General features: G+C 40.6%; 1 protein-coding gene and 1 pseudogene across 2 annotated transcripts; both read right to left on the bottom strand.

Annotated features, from left to right (window-relative positions):
• Positions 1-442: 442 nt before the first annotated feature.
• LOC148191712 (uncharacterized) lies at positions 443-7,630 on the bottom strand. The gene is made up of 2 exons (XM_088100664.1): positions 7,255-7,630; positions 443-810 (listed from the first exon to the last, which is right to left on the bottom strand). Exons 1-2 carry the CDS (start codon positions 7,628-7,630, stop codon positions 443-445), a joined length of 744 nt encoding a protein of 247 aa, XP_087956790.1.
• A 10,495-nt stretch (positions 7,631-18,125) lies between these two features.
• On the bottom strand, positions 18,126-22,100 carry LOC124820000 (disease resistance protein RPV1-like; annotated as a pseudogene). Its single transcript, XR_015782702.1, has 5 exons — positions 21,557-22,100; positions 20,403-21,465; positions 20,081-20,305; positions 19,233-19,958; positions 18,126-18,676 (listed from the first exon to the last, which is right to left on the bottom strand). The product of XR_015782702.1 is annotated as a disease resistance protein RPV1-like (transcript).
• Positions 22,101-23,618: the final 1,518 nt, after the last annotated feature.

The following is a 23,618-nucleotide window of genomic DNA, read 5'->3' as shown; positions in this document are numbered from 1 at the left end:
TAAAAGAAATTTCTTCTGGGCCCGGCCTACGAGGAATGGTCCGATAATGTCCATGCCCCCATTGGGCGAACGACCATGGCGACACGATCGTATGCAGGGTATGAGGAGGAACGCGGGTGTTGTTGGCGTGCGCCTGGGAATTGAGGCACCTCTGGACGAACGTCCTCGCGTCCGCCTCCATGGTCGGCCAAAAATATCCTGCTCGCATCATCCGAGCCTTCAACGTCCGCCATCCCGTGTGAAAACCACAAATGCCATTGTGGGGTTCGTTCATCACATAACGCGCTTCTTCTACCCCCAAGCACTTGAGAAGGGGGGTGGAGAACCCTCTTCTGTATAGGTCCTCCCCCACTAGCAAGTAGCGGGCGATCCTCTTTGCCTCGCGTTGCTCAACGGGCCGTCCGTCGTCTTGTCGGGACATGATGTCCCGGATCTCGGATCACTAGTCCTTCTCCCCATCAGATACCGCCATGCACTCTATTGATGGCTGGAGTAGTACTTGACGGACGACCGTTGTCAGCTGCCCCCTTTCTTTTCCTGAGCTGAGCTTGGACAACATGTCCGCCCTTGTGTTCTCCTCCCTCGGGATGTGCTGAAGGCAGACTTTGTCGAACGTCCTCGCCAATTCCGTCGCACGGTGGAAGTATCGCAACAGTTGCTCCTCCTTTACCTGGAAGTCATCATTCATCTGACCGACGACCAATTGTGAATCTGTCCGGCAAGTGACTCTTCTCACCCCCATGTCTCTCGCCAGCTCTAGGACGGCCACCAGGGCCTCGTACTCTGCTTGATTATTGGAGACTGATAATGCTAAATTTTACCATTATTTAAGAATCATTTTAGTAGCAAAATCAACTCCTTTCTAACTTATAACTTCTTTAATCCTCTTCTTTTGTCTTGTTTGTTGAATATTTGTGTTTTTGGCTACCTTGATGTACTTTCATCAATAATCCCTTTTTGTAGCTAAAAATGAGCTTGGAAGACTCTCCAACAAACGATAGAACTGGACCAAGAAATTAGCACGAAGAAATGCCATCAGCAGTGCAAGAACGCTCGTCCCAGGAGAGCGGACGCTCGCCCAGAAGGCAGAAGAGTGGACGCTCGTCCAGAGTGGAAGCACGAGCGGACGCTCGTCCAGGAGCTGGAGGACGTTCGTCCAACATTGAGGACGCTCGTCCAGTCAGGTGGCCGCTCGTCCAAGAGAGCGGACGTTCGTCCAGGAGGACGCTCGTCCGAGGACGCTCGTCCCAGAAGCGGGCGCTCGTCCAAGAGAGGGGGACGCTCGTGCAGAGGCAGCAGGCGCTCGTCCAAGAAGCAGACGCTCGTCCAGCCAGGCAGAAGTGGCCGCTCGTCCAGCCAGGCAGAGGACGTTCGTCCAGGACGCTCGTCCATGCAGGAGGACGTTCGTCCAGCAAAAGTGGACGTTCGTCCACTTTCAGCGTCCAGAGAGTTTCACGCCCGGGCGTGAGAAATGGGGCGCCCGGGCGCGACTTTTCGCCAGACTTGAATTTTTCCAGAGAGTTTCACGCCCGGGCGTGAGAAATGGGGCGCCCGGGCGCTACTTTTCGCCAGTTTTGAATATTTCCAGAGAGTCTCGCGCCCGGGCGCGACTGACAGAGGGCGCCCGGGCGCGACTTTTGCTGATGTGTCTATTTAACCCTAAAACGCGAAGGGAAAAGGGTCTTTGGTCATTTGGAGGCGCAATTTCACTGAGAGGAGAGCTTGGAGGGCTGCTAGGGTTCGTGGGAACACTCCCTTCTTCCTCTTGGGTTCTCCTTCTTCTTCCATCTTCCATGTTGTAAGCTTAGGGTTCTCCATGGAAATGGAGAACCAAACCCATCTTTGTTGGGATTAGTTGTAGCCTTTTAATTCTTGTGTAATTGTTGAATGATTTGAATTTATATATGCCTTTTCTATCAATTGCTAGTATTCTTGTTTCCAATCTTAAAGCTTGCATGTAATGGGAACGTTCATGACTTGATTTTGGGGTTTTATGGATTATGGGAACGTAAGATGAAATCTTGAACTGAAATAAGAGTCCTTGTGGGTCATTGATTCTAGGAATGGAAGATGATTCACATGTTGTCTTAGATCCCAGCTCTTTAATGCGGGTTTTGCTTGTTAGATTGCCAAGGAATTGGGATTTGATTAGGAAAACCTAGGCTCTTTCACCTAAGGAATTAGGGCTAGAGTGTTTTAGTGGATTGACTTTAGTAAATTGATAGAGAGGAGATGAAATTGGTTATACACAAGAGTGCATTGGTGAAAATTAACCTTAGCAATGTCATTTCATACCATTTCTTGTCTTTTCCATTTCCAAGTGCCTTCAATACCAAAGTCCAACCTTGTAATTATGTATGAATTTATCTTTCTGCTCTTGTTCTGTATATTGATGTTATGTTCTTGAGTCTATATGAGTTATTAATCGCACAATTATCTAGTATTACGAGTCTCTTGGGAAAACGATACCCGGTCTTACCGGTTTATTACTTGAACGATTCGGTACACTTGCCGAAGTCTCAACAAGTTTTTGGCGCCGTTGCCGGGGACTCGTGTCAATACTAGACTTTTGTGAGGTTTCTAACTTATGTAGACTTGATTTTGTATATAGAACTAACTCTTTTGTTGTAAATAGATTTTCAGTTTTGTTTGGGCTAATTTGTGGCTTTAGCCTAGTTGTGTCTAAGTGTATGCAGGGAGATGTTCATACAAGGAGGACTGCAGCCTCAAATGCATCATGAAGACCCTGAGTTTGAAGGAAATATAGGACACAAGGAGACAACTATGTTGAGCATCACAAGCTGCCCAAAATTCTCCCTTCATTGAAGATGCTCCAAGTGCTAAGTGAAAGATGAAGAAAGGGAGAAGGAAAAGAGAAAGACTAGTCACCACCACCCTTTGATGAGAGACAAGGAACTCAAGCCTAGCAAGCCAAAGTTGATCAAGAGGATTGAGTGTTTGAAGATGACAAGGTAGTGGAAGGGCTAAAAAGAAGAATTGAAGCTTTGAGAGTTGATTTGGTGGCTAGAAAGTGATTCAAGAAGAGTTGGTGGAAGGAGCACACCAACATCAAAATCTGCACTTCAATGAGTAATCCGTCAAGCTAATGACGTTAAACAAGCGCTTTTGGGAGGCAACCCAATTTTCTTACCTTTTTTACTTGTGTTTGTGTGATTTTCGTGTTATGTGCATTAGTAGTTTATGTTTTGCATGTTTGTGTAATGTTGAATTTTTGTGATTTTTGAGTTGTAATGTTGTTTTTGTGGTTTGTATAAGTTTATTATGTTATTTGTAGCTTGGTTTGTGTGTAAGTGCATTGAATGAAGGTCTAGAACCAAAAAATCACATTGGTGAGTGGCCAATTTCGCAGAAATCTGCATTATGCAGAAAACTGATATGGCGCCCAAGCGCCCCCTGCTGAGGGGCGCCCGGGCGCGAGCTGCACGAGGGGCATCCTGCTTCAACATGACCGAGTGGCGCCCAAGCGCCCCCTGCTGAGGGGCGCCCGAGCGCGCGATGCACCGAGTGGCGCCCAAGCGCCCCCTGCTGAGGGGCGCCCGAGCGCGAGCTGCACCAGGGGCGTCCAGCACCAAAAATCTGGTTCTGCACTTTTGTTTTTCTTGATTTATGATGAGTTTCCCATTCTTCTGCACTCTTTCACACAATCCTTTTGATGTGTTGTTATACCTTTTTGTGTTGTTGTACCTTTGGGAAGCTTAATTCTAAGACTTCCCTCTTTGTTCATGTACTTTTGTCTTTGTTTGTTTTGGATTTCTTTGTCTTGTTTCTTTGCTTTCTTGTGCATCTTTCTTTTAGTATGTTTTATGGATTATTCTCTTCAGTTGTTGACTATGGGATACTAATTTTGCTTTGAGCTTTCTTGTTACAGGATAAGATCTTTCTTAGAACTTTAAAGGTGTCAAAACCACCAGTGGTCACCCTTTGAGGCATGCGTGAGTGGAGCAACCATATGACTTGAAGATTTTGCTGCTCGTGTAGCATGGCCTGGGGGCCAGGCCCCTACTGATGGGGGAGGTGGAGCAGTTGCGGAGTATAAGCTACTGTTGGAGGAAGATGTTACAGATGAAAGTGAAGCTAGTGTCCTACACTGCTGGAGCTGCAAAGAGTCCATTTTAATTCGGTTTTTCAGTTTTAATTTCCAGTTTTTATTTGCTTTCAGTTTTTGTGATTTGGATTTCTTTTTGACTTGCCTTGTGGATAGTTCTTGTGCAATTGGTCTGGTGATTTGAGTGAATCATTTTCTATGCTTGAATTGAATACAAATCTGTTGTGCTTGCTCTTTATCCCTGAGAATTATTTTGAAAATCTGATTGAGATTATGTGGTTGAGCTTGTTGAACAGAGATTGTGGTTGCTTGTATCTGTTTAGATAGATGCTTGGTTTTAATTGTGATCAATATTCTTGGCATGATGTTTATCAAATTTTGGAACCCTGAGTAAACCTGTGAGATGTTGTGCCTCAGAGTTTATTGATGAATGATATTACTTTGGAATCACAGTTGATTTTGCCTAAGTTTCTCTATTTGAACTAGTTACTTGCATGTTACAAATGATCAAGGCCATCTTGTTCTTCCACATCTTCTACATTTTGAACCTAAAAGCCAATGTATAACCTTTGAACCTTAAAAAGAAAACTTTCTCATTCCCGAAACCTTAAGCCTATTGAAAAATCATTAACCTCCTTACCTTGAGTTGAGATGAACATATATGTTAGGATGAGGAGAATGGTTTAAGTTTGGGGGAGTTCTTGTCAAAAGGGGAGCATTGAGAAAAACAATAAGTTGAGTTAAAAAGAAAGAAAAAGAAGAAAGAAGAAGAAAAACAAAAACATGAATTCAATGAAAAAGAGTTGGGAAATAAGTTGAGAAGTGGGTTATTCAATTTTGGAGAAAAAGAGATACTATGCTATATCATGAATCAAATTGTTTGTTCTCTTATCTCAAGGTGCTTTGTTGTCCAGAAAAACCAATTTTTCTTCTTAGCCCAGCCACAATACAAGCTTCAAAAAGTCCTTGTGATGTAACTTGTTTGTTAATGTGTTTGAAATTGTTGAATCAAAAGGCAAAGTTGATTTGTGTAACATTGTGATATTTGAGAGTTAGACACACATCCTTATACACCATTGTGCTTGAGTAAACACTTTCCTTGGTGAGGATTGGTTCCATGCACTCATTGAAAACAACTTGCCTTGTTTGTTGATCTATCATTTGCATCTATCTTGTGATTTTTAATTTGTGAGCACCATGATTGAAGTTTAGCTTGCTAAGACTATATTGTCTCTTGAATGTAATTTATAAGTTGAGCAAGCATGATTGATTTTGTTTATTTGATTTAAATTGACTCTTGGATTGCTAGACCATTGTGATTGAATTGTTTGCTAGGTGAAGTACTTTTGCTTGAGGACAAGCAAAGTTGTAAGTTTGGGGGTATTTGATAATGCTAAATTTTACCATTATTTAAGAATCATTTTAGTAGCAAAATCAACTCCTTTCTAACTTATAACTTCTTTAATCCTCTTCTTTTGTCTTGTTTGTTGAATATTTGTGTTTTTGGCTACCTTGATGTACTTTCATCAATAATCCCTTTTTGTAGCTAAAAATGAGCTTGGAAGACTCTCCAACAAACGATAGAACTGGACCAAGAAATTAGCACGAAGAAATGCCATCAGCAGTGCAAGAACGCTCGTCCCAGGAGAGCGGACGCTCGCCCAGAAGGCAGAAGAGTGGACGCTCGTCCAGAGTGGAAGCACGAGCGGACGCTCGTCCAGGAGCTGGAGGACGTTCGTCCAACATTGAGGACGCTCGTCCAGTCAGGTGGCCGCTCGTCCAAGAGAGCGGACGTTCGTCCAGGAGGACGCTCGTCCAGGAGCTGGAGGACGTTCGTCCAACATTGAGGACGCTCGTCCAGTCAGGTGGCCGCTCGTCCAAGAGAGCGGACGTTCGTCCAGGAGGACGCTCGTCCGAGGACGCTCGTCCCAGAAGCGGGCGCTCGTCCAAGAGAGGGGGACGCTCGTGCAGAGGCAGCAGGCGCTCGTCCAAGAAGCAGACGCTCGTCCAGCCAGGCAGAAGTGGCCGCTCGTCCAGCCAGGCAGAGGACGTTCGTCCAGGACGCTCGTCCATGCAGGAGGACGTTCGTCCAGCAAAAGTGGACGTTCGTCCACTTTCAGCGTCCAGAGAGTTTCACGCCCGGGCGTGAGAAATGGGGCGCCCGGGCGCGACTTTTCGCCAGACTTGAATTTTTCCAGAGAGTTTCACGCCCGGGCGTGAGAAATGGGGCGCCCGGGCGCGACTTTTCGCCAGTTTTGAATATTTCCAGAGAGTCTCGCGCCCGGGCGCGACTGACAGAGGGCGCCCGGGCGCGACTTTTGCTGATGTGTCTATTTAACCCTAAAACGCGAAGGGAAAAGGGTCTTTGGTCATTTGGAGGCGCAATTCACTCAGAGGAGAGCTTGGAGGGCTGCTAGGGTTCGTGGGAACACTCCCTTCTTCCTCTTGGGTTCTCCTTCTTCTTCCATCTTCCATGTTGTAAGCTTAGGGTTCTCCATGGAAATGGAGAATCAAACCCATCTTTGTTGGGATTAGTTGTAGCCTTTGAATTCTTGTGTAATTGTTGAATGATTTGAATTTATATATGCCTTTTCTATCAATTGCTAGTATTCTTGTTTCCAATCTTAAAGCTTGCATGTAATGGGAACGTTCATGACTTGATTTTGGGGTTTTATGGATTATGGGAACGTAAGATGAAATCTTGAACTGAAATAAGAGTCCTTGTGGGTCATTGATTCTAGGAATGGAAGATGATTCACATGTTGTCTTAGATCCCAGCTCTTTAATGCGGGTTTTGCTTGTTAGATTGCCAAGGAATTGGGATTTGATTAGGAAAACCTAGGCTCTTTCACCTAAGGAATTAGGGCTAGAGTGTTTTAGTGGATTGACTTTAGTAAATTGATAGAGAGGAGATGAAATTGGTTATACACAAGAGTGCATTGGTGAAAATTAACCTTAGCAATGTCATTTCATACCATTTCTTGTCTTTTCCATTTCCAAGTGCCTTCAATACCAAAGTCCAACCTTGTAATTATGTATGAATTTATCTTTCTGCTCTTGTTCTGTATATTGATGTTATGTTCTTGAGTCTATATGAGTTATTAATCGCACAATTATCTAGTATTACGAGTCTCTTGGGAAAACGATACCCGGTCTTACCGGTTTATTACTTGAACGATTCGGTACACTTGCCGAAGTTTCATCAGAGACCTTGAACTTAAATATCAAGGAGTGCTCCAAGAGGAAACCATTAGGGCCCTTCAACACTTCGCCAGCCCCATAGGCTGATCTGCCGGACGCCCCATCCACGTACAAATTCCACTCGTCTTGGCTGGTGGGAGGTAGTTCGACTGCGAAGTCGGCGAGGTTCTGACCCTTGACTGACCCTCTCAGTTCGTAGCGCAGGCCGAACTCGGACAATTCTACTGCCCATGCCACCATGCGTCCCGCCAGGTCCGGCTTCCTTAGGATTTTCAAGATACGGAAATCAGTTCTTACAACGATTTGGTGGCTTTGGAAATATGCCCGGAGACATCTAGAAGCGTTTAACAAAGCGAGCGCCATCTTTTCCACTCGTTGATAGCGAGTCTCTCGGTCCTGGAGCATGCGGCTGACGAAGTACACCAGCTTTGGTTGGGGCTGTTCCTACGTTAACACGACGCTGATAGCCGATTCTGACACACCTAGGAAGATATGCAAGTCCTCTCCTGGTGCTAGGCGGTTCATGACGAGTGGGTTAAGCAGGATGGTTTTGAGATCCTGGAAAGCGCGTTCGCACTCGGCGTCCCATACCGAGCCGACCCCTTCTTCATTCTTCGTAGGACGGGTCTAACTAGTTCGGCCAGCTTTGGGATGAAGCGGGATACCGTAGTGAGCCTTCTAACGAGTCTTTGTACTTCTTTAACTGTGATCGAGCTCTGCATCTGCAATACCGCCTCGCACTTGTCGGGATTAGCTTCAATACCCCTAGACGTAAGCATGAAGCCTAAGAACTTCCCGGCGGCGACCTTGAACGTACATTTGGTCGGGTTCAAGCGCATCCCGAATTTTCTGACTTGGTGGAAAACTTCCTCCAAGTCTGTTATGTGGCCACTACCGTCCGCCGATCGGACGACAATGTCGTCCACATAGACGTCCATGCATCTGCCGATTTGCTCTTGGAAGATTCGGTCCATTAATCGCTGGTAAGTGGCCCCGGCGTTCTTTAGGCCAAAGGGCATCACTTCGTAGTAGAAGTTTTCCCGCTCCGTCATGAATGTCGTCTTCTCTCGGTCAGGCTCATACATTGGTATCTGATTATACCCAGAATAAGCGTCCAGGAAACTCAGTAGCCTGTGTCCGGATGTGCCGTCTACCAACGCGTCAATGCTAGGCAGGGGGTGAGAGTCTTTCAGGCAGACTTTGTTCAAATCAGTGTAATCCGTGCACATTCGTCACTTCCCGCTGGCCTTTTTTACCATTACCACGTTGGCCAGCCAAGTGGTATAGGTGACTTCTCTGATAAAGCCGGCCGCCTTCAGTTTTCCTACCTCCTCCTCGATAGCTTTTCTTTTCTCATCTCCCATCCTTGGCTTCTTCTGTGCCACTGGACGGGCCTCTTTAAACAGTGCTAGCTTGTGAGACATGACCGATGGGTGAATCCCTGGCATGTCGGTCGTTGTCCACGCGAACAGGTCCCTGTTCTTCCACAGGAGCGACCTTAGTTTTCTTTCTACCTCAGGCTCTAATCCTCTAGCCATGGTAATCGTTTGGGCGGGCTCCTTCCCTATTAGGATCGGCTGAGTTTCTCCCATATGTTCCAGCCGGTCTTCCGTGTTCGTTCTCGGGTCGAGGTCGGCCATGGCGACTTCGGAGCCGGTCGCCCTCCTCTTCGGTGAGTGTATAGCTTCAGACCGGCGGCGTAGCATTCTTGGGCCGTCTTCTGATCCGCCCGGACCGTGCATATGGTTCCCTTTTCGGAGGGATACTTCATCGTGAGGTGCGGTATGGACACAATCGCCCCGAATGCGTTTAGACAGGGCTGCCCGAGCAGCACATTGTACGAGGTGTTAGCTTCGACCAGTAGATATCGGACTCTCTTTTCCTTGTTGGATCGCCAGGGTTACCAGCCTCGTTCTCAACTCCACATAACCACGGGTGTCAACCCTCTCCCCCGCGAAGCCTACAATTTGGTCGTTGAAATGGACGATGAGATCTTCCGAAATATCCATCTGCTGGAAGGTTTTCTAGTAGAGGATGTTTACTGAACTCCTCTGATCTACTAAGACCTTGCTAACGCCGTAGCGGGCGATATCGGCCGTTATCACCATTGGGTCGTCCTGGTCCGGATCGGGTGCATAGAAGTCTTCGTCCGAGAATGTGATGGGCGACATTGTGCGCCGTGGCTTATCAACCAGGTGCACGGACTGCAGGGCTCGTACATGGCGCTTTCGAGTAGACGACGATCCTCCTCCAGCAAAACCTCCGGAGATGGTGTTGATGTGCCCCCGCAAGGGACGCTCGCGACTTCGGCTGGGTCGCCGCTCCGAGCGGGGTCGTTCAACCCTACTGTTTCTTGGCCTTTTCGGGCGGTAAGTGATGGACAAATTTGTAAGCACCAAAATATGATGTCACAAACTTGTTTCACAATCGGCAAGTATGACCGAATCGTTCAAGTAATAAAACTTGGTAAGACCAAGTATCGTTCTTCCCAAAGGACTCACGGCCTAGTTTAGTTATGTGATTTGTTGATTAGCTAGGACTTACAAACGAAATATTTAAAGTTTAATATGCAAAGACGAAAATAAACATATATGCATGAATTTGATCAATGGCAAAGACTAAAGATAAACACTTTCAATGAATTATATGAATGAATATGTTGTTGGGGGTCAATTTCATCTCATCCACTCTCATATATTTTAGGAATTCAACATTCAAATCATCATTGTTAATGCCACTCTCTAATGTACCATTCTAGATGGCTTCTTCCTAATCAAATAGTTCATACAATTCCTAGCATTCCTAATGATTAGTTCATGGGCGCAGGAGCTTAAAGGCAACCAATATAATATTGTCAGTAAAATATTGGGAGAAATTCCCCGGATCTAGACTTCCCCGTACGTGTCCGTATCGACAAAACCAATAATCATGCATTAGAATGAGTTAAACAATGCAAGCATTGAGCAAAGAGGAAAAACCCTAACTAATGATGAAAGAAAGCATATGTCTTAATTCAAAGATGTACTCAACAAATCCATATATGAGAGCTTCAAGAGATTACATTGATTCCCCAACAAACATACAAGGTTTAGTTCACCATATTCATGGTGAACCTAGATGAATAACAATGAAAGAATGAAAGAATAAACCCAATAAAGGTGAAGAGGTAGCCTGAGCATCCAAGATCCTCCTTCAAAGGGGTGGAAGAGAGAGTGTTTGCCTCGTTTCTGCCAAAGATACCAATCCTAAGTCATCTAGGTCTTTAAATAGGACATAAAAATAATAGAAAACAGGTCCAGGCCCAAACAGATCATAAAATCGCATAAAACTGGCTCAAAACTCGTCTGGTTGACTTTTTTCGTATTCTGGTTGACTGGTTGACTTTTCTGGTTGACTGGTTGACTTTTCTGGTTGACTAGTTGACTTTTCTGGTTTCTGTTTGACTTTTCAGCATTCTAATCATTCGGTACTTCAATTCTTCTTTCAAATCATTCAATTAGCCTACAAAATCAAGGGAATCTTGCACAAAACCATTAAATTCACTTTCAACTCTCTCCTTCTTCACTTCTTTCACTAAATTCACCTTAAAACCTGCACAAAAACACTGAAATCAAGCATAAACCTGTCCAGCTCTCTTATTTTTGAAAATATGGATAAAAGCATGATTTCAAGCTAGTTTTTAAGTATAAAGGTTGCTTTTAGTATCAATTTTAAGCATGAAAATAACAGTTTTTCAACTTTTATCACAACCCCAAACTTAGAACTTTGCTTGTCCTCAAGCAAACAAAATGTAACTCAATCTCCAACCAATTCATATGATGGTTCACTCATTCAAAAATCCTCTTTTTCAAGATAAGTAACAACTTCACTCAAACTTATGACCAAGAGTTCATTCAAGATGTGCACCTGCTTTAGTGTTCACAAAGTCATTTAAATTCCAACAAATGCTATTTTTCATGAATGATCAATCAATTAAGCATGGATGTTCATGTGCTTATGGAATATTTCCTCACTAGGTAAAGTGTTTCACTCAACACACAAGTGTATAAGAGGTAAAGTGTTTCACTCATTCACTCCACTATCACAATGTCACATGAATCAACTTTGCCTTTCATTTTACCACAATCAAAAACATTCACAAGCATGCATCATCACAAGGACTTTTCAATGGCTTATAATGTGGCTGGGCTAACAAGAAAATTGGTTTTTCTGGATCACAAAATCCTTGAGTTAAGAGAATCATAACAACACAATCATCTTATTCATTCCCAACTTTCTTTTGCCTTTGCATTTGCATTGAGCTTTGCTTCTTTTTCTTTGCTTTTCTTTTTCTTTTTCTTTGCATATTCTTACTTTTAGCTTTTAGCTCAATGCTTTTCCTTTTTCATGTTTCCCAACAACCCCAAACTTGAACATTTAACAATACCACACAAGATCTTCTACTTAACTCAAGGTAAAGATTTTTAATCAAGGGTTTCAGTGTATGTTCAAGGCTAAGGGTTCAAAGGATAGAACACAAAGTGTTCTCTTTTGGTAGGCTAACTTTATGAATTTGGCCAATAAAAAGGGTTCCAACAAACGGCCTTGATCACATGATGCAAAACAAGCAATTGATTCAATCATAGAAAACCTGGGCAAAGTCATTTATGCTTTCAAAGTAATAGCATTCAAATAATAATAACTCTGGAGCTCAAAACCTCACATATCAGCTCATTCACATTTGACATACACATCCTGCTTAATTTCACAATCACAATCATGATATCATGCATTTGTTCACAAAGCTTGTGAATCACCTGTATAAGCATTTTAATGTGCACATCATCTCAACATCAATTAATCATAAGCATCATTCAAGCATTACTTATCACACAATCACAGTTAATAGCAAACCATCATAAGAAACTAGGTGTTCAATAGAGTACATCAAACCCTAATCTAAAAACAAAAACAAATAAGTTCAGAAAACTTAAACCACAAAAGCATAATCATATGATAGCATTTATCAGTAAATGCTATCTCAGCTCCTCCTCAATCTGAGCTATCATCTGTATCCTCCTCTTCTTGGATCCTATAGTCTTGATTCCTTTTGCCCGATAAGGAGGCCATCCCTGCATCAAACATAATTCACAAAACCAAAAGATACATTGTTAAGCATTAATAAACCATAATGAAGAAATCAGCCCCTTCAATGATGCTCTCTCCCAACCCCAAACTTAGATGGAAAACTAGTGAGAAAGTGAGTGAAAGGGAGATTTTCTCAAGAGGGAAGAGGGAAAAGATGTGGGGAACCTTAGAAAAGGTATGTGGGAGTGTGTGTGCAGAGAAGAGCCTGAAAATAAAAGCATTTGCGCAACTTAGGGTATAAAAATACCCTAATGGGCTCGGGTCCCGCTAAGGGGAACTAAAGCCCATCAGCGAGAGTACCGCTCAGCGGTAATTGCCGCTCAGCGGCACTTTCGTGAAGTACTCCTCTCCTTCTTTTCTTGACCTACGTGCCTCCTAGACATACCACTCACTGGTTCCCTGCAATTCAATGTTAAAAATGCTTATGCAAACCCTAACAGAAAACAATCAATCAACTGGGTTGCCTCCCAGGTAGCGCTTGTTTAACGTCACGAGCCTGACCCAAAATCCACCAACACCCATCAGTAGGTGTTTCAAACTTACCAACACCCATCAGTAGGTGTTACAGACTTACCAGCACCCATCAGTAGGTGCAAAATTTTCTCACCAACACCCATCAGTAGGTGTTACAAACTTAGTATCCTTCAGTAGATACTTAACCACCTAACATCCTTCAGTAGATGCTAGATCCAACAAAATAATGTCCAGAATAATGTTCACAAATTAAAAATTACAAAACCAAAACAAATCAAAAGTTTGTAAATCCACTGGGTTGCCTCCCAGCAAGCGCTTCTTTAACGTCACTAGCTTGACCCAGTAAAGCCCAAGTTCCTTCTTCTTTTTCTTCTTTCTACTGAACTTCTTCAGAAATTTGATCAAACCAGGAATTTGTTGCAGTGTCTCAATCATAGGAACTTTAATCTCCAATTTCTTGAAGATTTCCATAAAGCACTTAAATTTCTTTTCTTTCCTACGATTCTTCTTTAGATGAGGATGGGATTTTTCATATGATTCCTTCTTCTTTCCTCTCATCTTCTTTTTCTTATGCTTCCTCTCCCCAAATTTTCTCTTTTTCTTTTCTCTTATTTTCACACAAATTTTCTTCCTCTCTTCTCTCTCAATTACTTCTTTTTCTTTTTCATCATCTTTATCTTTCTCACTCAACTCTTCTTTTTCTTCTCTCTCTATCTTTTCCTCATCTCTCTCTATTTTTTTCTCAGCAAAAATCTTGTCACTTTCAGTGACAATGGCTTGACCTTCCTCTTTAAGGTTAACTTCAGTATTAACCTTATCATTCAATTTTTGACTAATGAAACGAAGGTGCATCTCCAAATTTTTCAGAAATTGTTGGGTGTCATCCAAATTTACTGATGGAGAGGGTTGTTGCTGCCATTGTTGTGGTGGCAGCCTATCAAATTCTTCGGCAGCTTGAGTGGTTTTGTGATGACAATCAGGTATCTGTATGTACTGTTGAACTGCCTCCTCCAACGTTATCCTTCTTCCCGATAGAGAGGGTTTTTTCTGCCTTTGTTGTGGTGGTAGATTCTTAAACTGTTCGACAGCTTGCCAAAATTGATCATCATCCATGCTTGAGTGAGATCCCACCAGTGATTGAAATTACCTTAGTAGAATTGAGTGCCTATTAAATTCTTGTTCGAATTGTATCCTGCAAACATTAGGCACAAAACTCTAGAAAATATTTGTTAGCACAAAAAGATATAGGAGAAGATAAAGATTCAAAAGATAAAAGATACAGAAGATAAAAAGATAAAAGATTTAGAAGATAGAAAGATAAAAGATTTAAAAGATAAAAGATAAAATAAAATAAAATCTAACCTAAAAGATAAAATAAAATCTATTCTAAAAAGATAAAATAAAATCTAACCTAATCTAAAAGATAAAGATAAAATAAAATCTAATAAAATCTATCCTAACAAAATAAAATAAAATCTAATCTAATCTAATAAGATAAATAACAATAAAATAAAATCTAATCTAATCTAATCAAATCAAATAAAATAAAATCTAATCAAATAAAATAAAATAAAATCAAATAAGATACAAACTGTAAAATATAAACAGAAAAAAATAAAAAAATATAAAAAATTCGAAATTTAAATTAAAAATAAAAAAAATAAGTCAAAGATAATCAATAATCACACAAATTAACCAGTTAAACCACGAGTCCCCGGCAACGGCGCCAAAAACTTGATGGACAAATTTGTAAGCACCAAAATATGATGTCACAAACTTGTTTCACAATCGGCAAGTATGACCGAATCGTTCAAGTAACAAAAATTGGTAAGACCAAGTATCGTTCTTCCCAAAGGACTCACGGCCTAGTTTAGTTATGTGATTTGTTGATTAGCTAGGACTTACAAACGAAATATTCAAAGTTTAATATGCAAAGACGAAAATAAACATGTATGCATGAATTGATCAATGGCAAAGACAAAAGATAAACACTTTCAATGAATTATATGAATGAATATGTTGTTGGGGGTCAATTTCCTCTCATCCACTCTCATATATTTTAGGAATTCAACATTCAAATCATCATTGTTAATGCCACTCTCTAATGTACCATTCTAGATGGCTTCTCCCTAATCAAATAGTTCATACAATTCCTAGCATTCCTAATGATTAGTTCATTACTGCAGGAGCTTAAAGGCAACCAATATAATGTTGTCAGTAAAATATTGGGAGAAATTCCCCGGATCTAGACTTCCCCGTACGTGTCCGTATCGACAAAACCAATAATCATGCATTAGAATGAGTTAAACAATGCAAGCATTGAGCAAAGAGGAAAAACCCTAACTAATGATGAAAGAAAGCATATGTCTTAATTCAAAGATGTACTCAACAAATCCATATATGAGAGCTTCAAGAGATTACATTGATTCCCCAACAAACATACAAGGTTTAGTTCACCATCGTCATGGTGAACCTAGATGAATAACAATGAAAGAATGAAAGAATAAACCCAATAAAGGTGAAGAGGTAGCCTGAGCATCCAAGATCCTCCTTCAAAGGGGTGGAAGAGAGAGTGTTTGCCTCGTTTCTGCCAAAGATACAAATCCTAAGTCATCTAGGTCTTTAAATAGGACATAAAAATAATAGAAAACGGGTCCAGGCCCAAACAGATCATAAAATCGCATAAAACTGGCCCAAAACTCGTCTGGTTGACTTTTTTCGTATTCTGGTTGACTGGTTGACTTTTTGGTTGACTGGTTGACTTTTCTGGTTGACTGGTTGACTTTTCTGGTTGACTAGTTGACTTTTCTGGTTTCTGTTTGACTTTTCAGCATTCTAATCATTCGGTACTTCAATTCTTCTTTCAAATCATTCAATTAGCCTACAAAATCAAGGGAATCTTGCACAAAACCATTAAATTCACTTTCAACTCTCTCCTTCTTCACTTCTTTCACTAAATTCACCTTAAAACCTGCACAAAAACACTGAAATCAAGCATAAACCTGTCCAGCTCTCTTATTTTTGAAAATATGGATAAAAGCATGATTTCAAGCTAGTTTTTAAGTATAAAGGTTGCTTTTAGTATCAATTTTAAGCATGAAAATAACAGTTTTTCAACTTTTATCAGTAAGCCGACCGCTGAACAGGCCGCTCTGCAGGTTGTTGAGAACCCTCGTATCGCATGTACTTCTTGAGCTTTCCGCTCGGATTAGTTCCTCTATCTTGTCCTTAAGAGTCACACACTCTTCGGTGGTGTGACCCATATTCTTGTGATAGGTGCAGTGTTTGCTCCCGTCCGCATCCTTCGGGGTTGGTCGCTTCACGGGTTCGGGGATAAACTCTGCGCTTAACGCCTCTCGAAGGATCTTTTCCCTCGGGGCATTCAGGGGGGTATACTGTTGGAAGCGGGGCCCCCTTCTCTGCTCCTTATGCTGTGGGCCGAATGGCTTCCCAGCCGAACCACCGGGTTTCCCACCGTCCGCCCTTTCCCCCCTCAGCTCTTGGTTTTCTCTCTTATAAGAGAGCTTCGTATCCTCTACCCTTATCTCGTCCGTCGCATGTTCTCTCAACTCTTCCATCGTCTTGGGAGCTCGTTGGCAGACACTATCTTTAAACAGTCTCGGCTTAAGGGCCGGCAGAATGTAGTGAAGGGCGAGCTCTGGACTTATACTCTTTACTCGTCGGACGGTCTTCTGATACCAGTCCATGAACGCTCGTAGCGTTTCTTCTTTTCCCTACTTGAGGGTAACCAATTCAAACACGGTCAGGTCCTGAGTACTGTTAGCCGCGAATTACCGGATGAACAGCTGCTTCAGTCCGACGAAGTTTTCTATGGAATTGGGAGGAAGGGTGTTGAACCATTCCAGTGCCTCGTCCTCCAAAGAGAGCGAGAACGCTCGGCACCAAATGACGTCGTTGCCCGTTCTAAATGCCATAACGTTCGAGAACGTTTTGATGTGTGCCTCGAGATTTGTCGTCCCGTTATACATTTTGAATTGTGGTGCTACAAATTGTTTCGAAATTTGAACATCCATTATATTTTGGGTGAAGGGAAGTAATAATGTGGACAAGAGCTCTGGCTTCACCACCATCTGTCTGTCTTCGGCCGCGCTCTTCGCGTGTACCGACTTAACTTTGCTCCCTTCAGCTTCGGACTCGGTAGGCCTCTAGGTCTTATCACACTCGGTACCTTGGGGCGTACGCTCTTCCGCCACGGCTTTTCCTTTATCTTTCGCTCGCTCCTCTTCTCCGTCCTTCCTTCCAATCTCCCGAGCTATCTGGGCCTCACAATCGGCCTTTACAGCTGCCAACTCGTCCTCGTGACGCTGTTGCATTTCGTCCATCTTTTGCTGTAGAACTCTGATCATCTCAATCGGGTCGTCCATGCTCATATTTCTCGTGGTCACCATTGGGTTTTTAAAATCACACGGCCCCACGGTGGGCGCCAAATGTTTCAGATGTGTAGGGCTGTGTTATCTTAAATCTCCAAGTCCTCCTATGCTCGTGCACCTGTCACCGGTCCTTTGTCCTTGATCCTTGATTTCCCTTTTGATCCAGGGGGCGGGAGACCTACAAAAGATTCTCCAATGCCAAAGTCAGTTGAGAGCAATGACTTTCTCTAACGAACAACAATAAATGTGCAATGAATGCAACCAACCTTACCACTCAACCTGGATTTGTATTTATAGTTTTCGCTATGGGCTTGGGATTAGTGAAAAGTTAATCACGGCCCAATTCAGCCTAATAACTTTTAATCCCTACTTACCTTAAGCCAAGTTGATTAGTGACGTGGCTGGCCGTTCTCGCGGGACTTATGCCCTGGGCGGCCGACTTCAGGCGGATCATGATTTAGGGGACATGGACGTCCGTCCTGCCATGCTCAATCCTTCCCCTCAATCAGTAGAAAGGTTTCCTAGGTCTATTATGTTGAGATGGGTGGCCGGTCCGTTCGGTGATTGGATGATGTGGACGTCTTTCTGTACGACGTCCGGCCCCTGCTGGTACAGTAAGAAAACAACTGTAAATATCTAAATTGAATCGAGGGTGTAATTGAAAATGTTTTACCAAACAAATTCAGTTATATTTAAATAATATTGAAGTACGAATGTTTAGAATCATAGAAAAATCAAATCTCAATCAATAAGTAAAAGATGCAATCGAAAAATGAACTCTAAATTTAGGAATCCATAAAAGAGTAACGAAGTAGAAAATTAAATTATATTCTAGAAATGTAAAGAGAAATAATAAAGAACGAAGCTAATGAAAGAACTTGTATTGAAATTAGTTGAAGTTGTATAAGTGTGAAAATAGTTGAAAGTGATCATGCTGTTCTCAAAGAACATAAATGACTTATCAGAAGTCATATTACAACTTTCTTTATGAATCTAATGAGAGAATGTTTCTTTGGCTCAGACGCTTTTCCATGTTCTTTGATTCACCACATATGAGATACACCGTTGTGTTCTTTACCACCAATCCATTACCGAAGTTCACAAAAATCTCCACATTGTCTCCAGATTCTAAATTTGACATTATGCCATGCCAATCTTCGTCATTAAAGGAAATTACTGTGCCATGATTGTGTATATGGAATGTACACTTTGTGTAATTAACAATTACGACAGTAGTAAATTCAGGTTCAATGATCTTAGGAGTTGATAAATAAACAACACACAAAATCATTCCTTTCATATCACCATCTTCAGGCACAACGAAAGAAACAGAGTGTCCCTCACCCATATGGGCCAAACAATAAGGATCATTCACAGCTGGGAGACAAACATCACAAGAATCACTGCTTGACAATACCTGCACCATAACATAAAAGGCTTCTTCATTTATCTAATTTTTCTATTCAAATTCTCTTCTATAATCATTATTTTAACATTAATAATTACAAAAGTGGGCATTTATAATCAAACAAACAACAATGCAGTACATAATCAAAACATACCAATGGTAATTAATCTAAACAAATCTGATTAATACTTATGTTCTGTATGTATCATCATTAAATCGTTAATGATTTACAAAGCATTTATGTTTTTGTCTCTTTTAGTATATTTCTACCACGATTGGAAATATAACAACAGTGAAGCCATAAAGTAAAAAAGTATTGAAATAAAAGAAAAATCACTTGATTAGTTGATTACAAAAATTATAAACTTCTAAAAGAGGATCTATGGATCTCGCATCTCAAAAGCAAGAAGAATCTTTTCAAATAAAAAGTACAATAAAAATACTACCTTTATAATTGATTATTGTAGTTTGACTCAGATACTTCATTAGGATTATTTTATGTTCTCTTGAATAATAACTAAAATGATAGTGAAAGTAAGAAACAAAGACAAAGCTAGAGAAGAACCTGAGATATGTTATCGCTGACTGCATTGAAGAATTGATGGTATGCTCCAACACCAATCAAAGAACACCTGAAGTGCTGCTTTGAAATTCCTGATTCTATAATATTCGCGAAATATTCAACCAAAATATTTTTCACTCGCTTAGATAATTCAAATTCGGTGTCACATGCTACCAAAACACTTTGAATATTTGTAAGGGTGCTAAGCAATGGTGCAATATCAATCGTATTATCCTCCATATCCATGCAAAACGAATGAATATAAGAGATGGGATTCATTATTGGGGACATCCAAGACCGAATGATAGAAGGAAAAAGATTATGAGATAATCCCTCAAATTGACGTAGGGATATATATCCAATGCTTTTTGAGCTTACAATTGAAAAAGGCACTTCTTTCACAGCTGTATTTTCAGCAATTAGAGTTATCAAGGATTTCAACTTTGCTATATCTTTATCCATTATGTCAATCTTGGAACAACCAGAGAGAATGAAGGTTCTTAAAGATTTCAACTCATATATCTCTGTTGGAAGATTGTTTAGACTTGTACAGTCTTTCAAATTTAGCAGTATAAGACTGTTGAGTGATCCAATAGATTGGTGTACTCTGCTCAATCTTGAACAATATTTGAAAATGAGGTGTTCAAGACTTGGTAATCCGGTAAAGTCAGGGGTTGTAGTTAAATGCTTGGAATGACTGAGGTTAAGGACTTTTAGCGATATCAAAACCTGCACCAAGATAGTTTTTCATTTTAGAAATATTAGACTACAAATTAAAAATGAAATAATAGGAAGCTGCTAATTTATTTTAATTAAGTTGTATTTTAACGAGAAGTGGGTGGTAATAAAACCTGGGATGTTTTCCAGACAAATCGAAGAAGACTGCGTTTTAAATCAATAGCTGTTGCATCATCCCAATAAAAGTTTTTAGGCAGACCTTCTGAAGAAAACGCATGCGAACTGATCCATCGTAGTTTCTTAAGAAGGTACTGAAAATTTACCGTGGGTTGTACACTTCCGATGGCAGTGAGAACTGAAGGCTGTTTCCCAGGCAACCACTGCATGACTTCTGTCCCCTGTGTTGAAAAGAGCAAATAAAAACAAATGTACTGCACAGGAGAAAGAAAACACTTTCAAAAGAAGTTTCAAACCACATGTAAAGAATGTTCTTACATATCTTGCATCCATACCAAACCACAGTCGCCTGTTCTTCCAATGTTCCTTTCCTAAATTTTCCTGAGTAATTCTTATTCCGATTTCTTGTAGCAAAGGATGCATTCCAAATTTGTTGTTCTTGTTAATTTTGATGAGGTTACGCTCCATGAGAACTCTTATTCCAATATCAGCGTCTACTCCACAGCCATTTAGGATCTTCGTAACATAGGCTCTGCTCTTACCAACAAAAAAACAACATATATCAAGGAATATATCTTTTTCTATTTCATTGAGTGATCCTTCGATGCTTATTTTTATTATCTCTGAAACATGATGCCTGCTAACTATCGCAAATTTTAACAATACAGTGTCCCATTCTTCTTTCTTCTTTTCAAATAAACTACTTCCAACGACTTCAAGAGCTAGTGGTAGTCCTCTACAATAACTAACTACTCTTCTTGCAAGGTCTTTGTATTCTTCTTTTGGTTTTGCTTCTCTAAATGCGTGCCAACTAAGAAGCTCAAGGGACTCCTCTGCGTTCATTCGCTCTACCTGAAAGTCAAAATTAGCTTGATCTCCCAGCCCTATTCCATATATTGATGTAACGATTATAACACTTCCTTCAACTAACAATTTAAGACAATCAAATAGGTCGAATAAATTAAAGTAATTAACATCGTCAAGTACAATCAGAACCCTTTTTCCTAATAGTCTTTCCCGAATCATAGTTCTTCCCACATCAACGCTAGGAATCTCCACTTTTTGTTTTAGGATATCTAAAAGAAGTTGTTCTTGTAAACGAAGAAGCCCTCTTATTCCTCTAAATTGTGAAATATTTTCAATGAAACTTTTGTCTTTGAATGTCCATTGAATTTGATTGTAGATGGCTTTGGCAAGAGTGGTTTTACCAGATCCTTCCTCTCCACATATCTCTATCATACAAACTTCAGTGGATTTATTTTTGATAGTTCGAATCAAATCTTCCACGTGGGATTGTAATCCAACAGGAAATTTAGTAGCAGACAAGACTTGTAAATTAAAAACGCTCTTAACAATTTTGTCCACTAGTTCAGCATCACTCCTTCAAGTTCAAAAGCAGTTATAGAAGAAGTCATGTATTAAGAAAATGAAATCGGAGGCTTAAAAGATGGTTGATTGAGTGAGTGATGTACCTGTGATTGCTCTCATCCCATCCAAAGAAATTTGCAGCTTTGGTGAGTGCATGGCTCCACCTGGACATTCCATGCTCCAGTTCTTCTCCTGAAAATGTTTGCTGTGCAGTTGCCTTCAAGACTTTTCCAAAGTCACCCTTCTGAAGACGTACATCAGATGGCTGGATTTCATAATATACTGGCATAACATGTCGGAAATAAGTTTCGTGCCATTTGATGATTTGTTCAAGCTGATTAAGACACCAAGCAGATTGAGAATACGTTTGGGTGAAAACAATAATTGCTACCCGACAGTGGCTGAGAATAGGTTCTTGGATGTGAGTTGACTTCACTGCATTGTGGTGATGAAGGAAAGTGGTAAGACCAACAGTAGAGAGGACAGAATTGAGATGAGAAACAAATTTTCTGTTGATGTCTTCTCCAGTGAAGTTGATGAGCACATCGTACTTCCGTGGTAGTTTGTATGATGAGGAGGCGATATCCATGGAAAGGAATTTGAGAGGTCAGGAAGAGTTAGAAGAAAAAACAATACTGCAAGATAGAGAAGAAGAATGCATCTTAAAACAATTATATAGTTTTAATCTTTTATTAATAAATGTTAAATACAATGTTAACACATATATAATCAAGTTTGAATTTTTATCTAATTATTGTAATATTGTTAAGCCAACATATATAACTGTTTGGTTTTTGTTTAATAACTTCGAAGAGTGTTGGTCACATTTTAGACTTTTGCAGTACGTCATACCACCATTAAATAGTGTCGTACAAATGTCTTAATGAGTGTCCCTACAAGAAGAAAATTCCACACCAGGCGGTGTGATAGTAAAAATAATAAATGTGTAATTAATTTATACAGGTTAGGTTAATATCATCTATATGTCTTAATAGCAATTAAGATTTGATTTAGCGGTTATCAGAGTAAAATTGTTTAACGCAATTAATTTTATTATTATTTCTTTATTCAATTTCGAACCCATCTAAGCCCTAAATAATACTTTGGCTTAATACCCTATTTTGTTCTCAGTTTCGCTCGAAAATGTCAAATTAGTTCATCCTTTAAAAAATGCGTCAATTACGTCCTCACTTAATAAAATTTGCATCAATGAAATCCCTTCTGTTAAATCCGTACAAACGGCGTTAATTAAAGAAAGAGAAAAATAATTAACATTGATGTAAATTTTATTAAGTGAGGACGTAATTGACGCATTTTTTAAAGGATGAACTAATTTGACATTTTCGAACGAAACTGGGGACAAAATAGGGTATTAAGTCTAATACTTTTCATCCAAGTTCTACATTTTTTTATTTTGTTTAATACATCATCATTTAATTCCTAGTTATGAGGCTTTTGTTCGAAGTCGTGGTACGTTTTAAAATTCAGTTAGACTCCATATTTCGTTAACAAATATTCAAAATAGTGTTTTTGGACGGTGCAGTTGCCTTCATGGTTAAAACTGAATGATATATTTGAATGTGTAAATTAAAAAAATATATATATAATGACGTCAACTAGGTTTAACAAAATGGGTTAAATCAAATTACCCTTATCTAAGAATCCTATCACGAATTCTGGGTTTAACAATCTGATGAAATTGGTCTTGTAATCACTATGGCGTAGTGATTCCTTGAAGGTGAAATTTGAAGAACGTATGTACGTGAGGTAAGTGTTGCTAACCTTAACCTACTTACTTGATGTTCTTGTTGTTGGACTTAGGGGTTAAGGGTTAAGGTTTAAGGTGGAAATAGAGGGTGGAGTGGAGGTAGAAAGTAATGGTGGAGAGAAAGTGGATATGGTGGAGTGGAGGTGGACAGAGATGGTGGACTGGAGGTGGAAACTAATGGTGGAGAGGAGGTGAATGGTGGAGTGGAGGTGGACATAAATGGTGGACTGGAGGTGAAAACTAATAGTGGAAACTAAGCCAGATATCTTTCATGTGTTTTTCGTTGATATCCATTTGGGACCAAAGTACATAATTTTAAATTGAAAAGGGGACAACATTCAAGGGAAACTAAATTTAACATTACATATAAATACTTGAACGTAAAGATTGAGCTTGAC

The sequence above is a fragment of the Vigna umbellata genome, chromosome 10 (genome assembly GCF_029865625.1).
Source record: "Vigna umbellata cultivar VRB3 chromosome 10, Vumbellata_1.0, whole genome shotgun sequence".
NCBI classification, from domain to species: domain Eukaryota; kingdom Viridiplantae; phylum Streptophyta; class Magnoliopsida; order Fabales; family Fabaceae; genus Vigna; species Vigna umbellata.
Note: the sequence above shows the minus strand (reverse complement) of the source record. Positions and strands in the feature narration are given on the sequence as shown.

What these genes read in the sequence shown, in the direction of transcription:
- LOC148191712 (XM_088100664.1), bottom strand. Translation starts at nt 7,630, where the DNA reads ATGGCGCTCGCTTTGTTAAACGCTTCTAGATGTCTCCGGGCATATTTC. An exon ending in CTCTGATGAAACTTCGGCAA is followed by an intron (nt 811 to 7,254) that starts GTGTACCGAATC and finishes GGTAAAATTTAG; the next exon opens with CATTATCAGTCTCCAATAAT.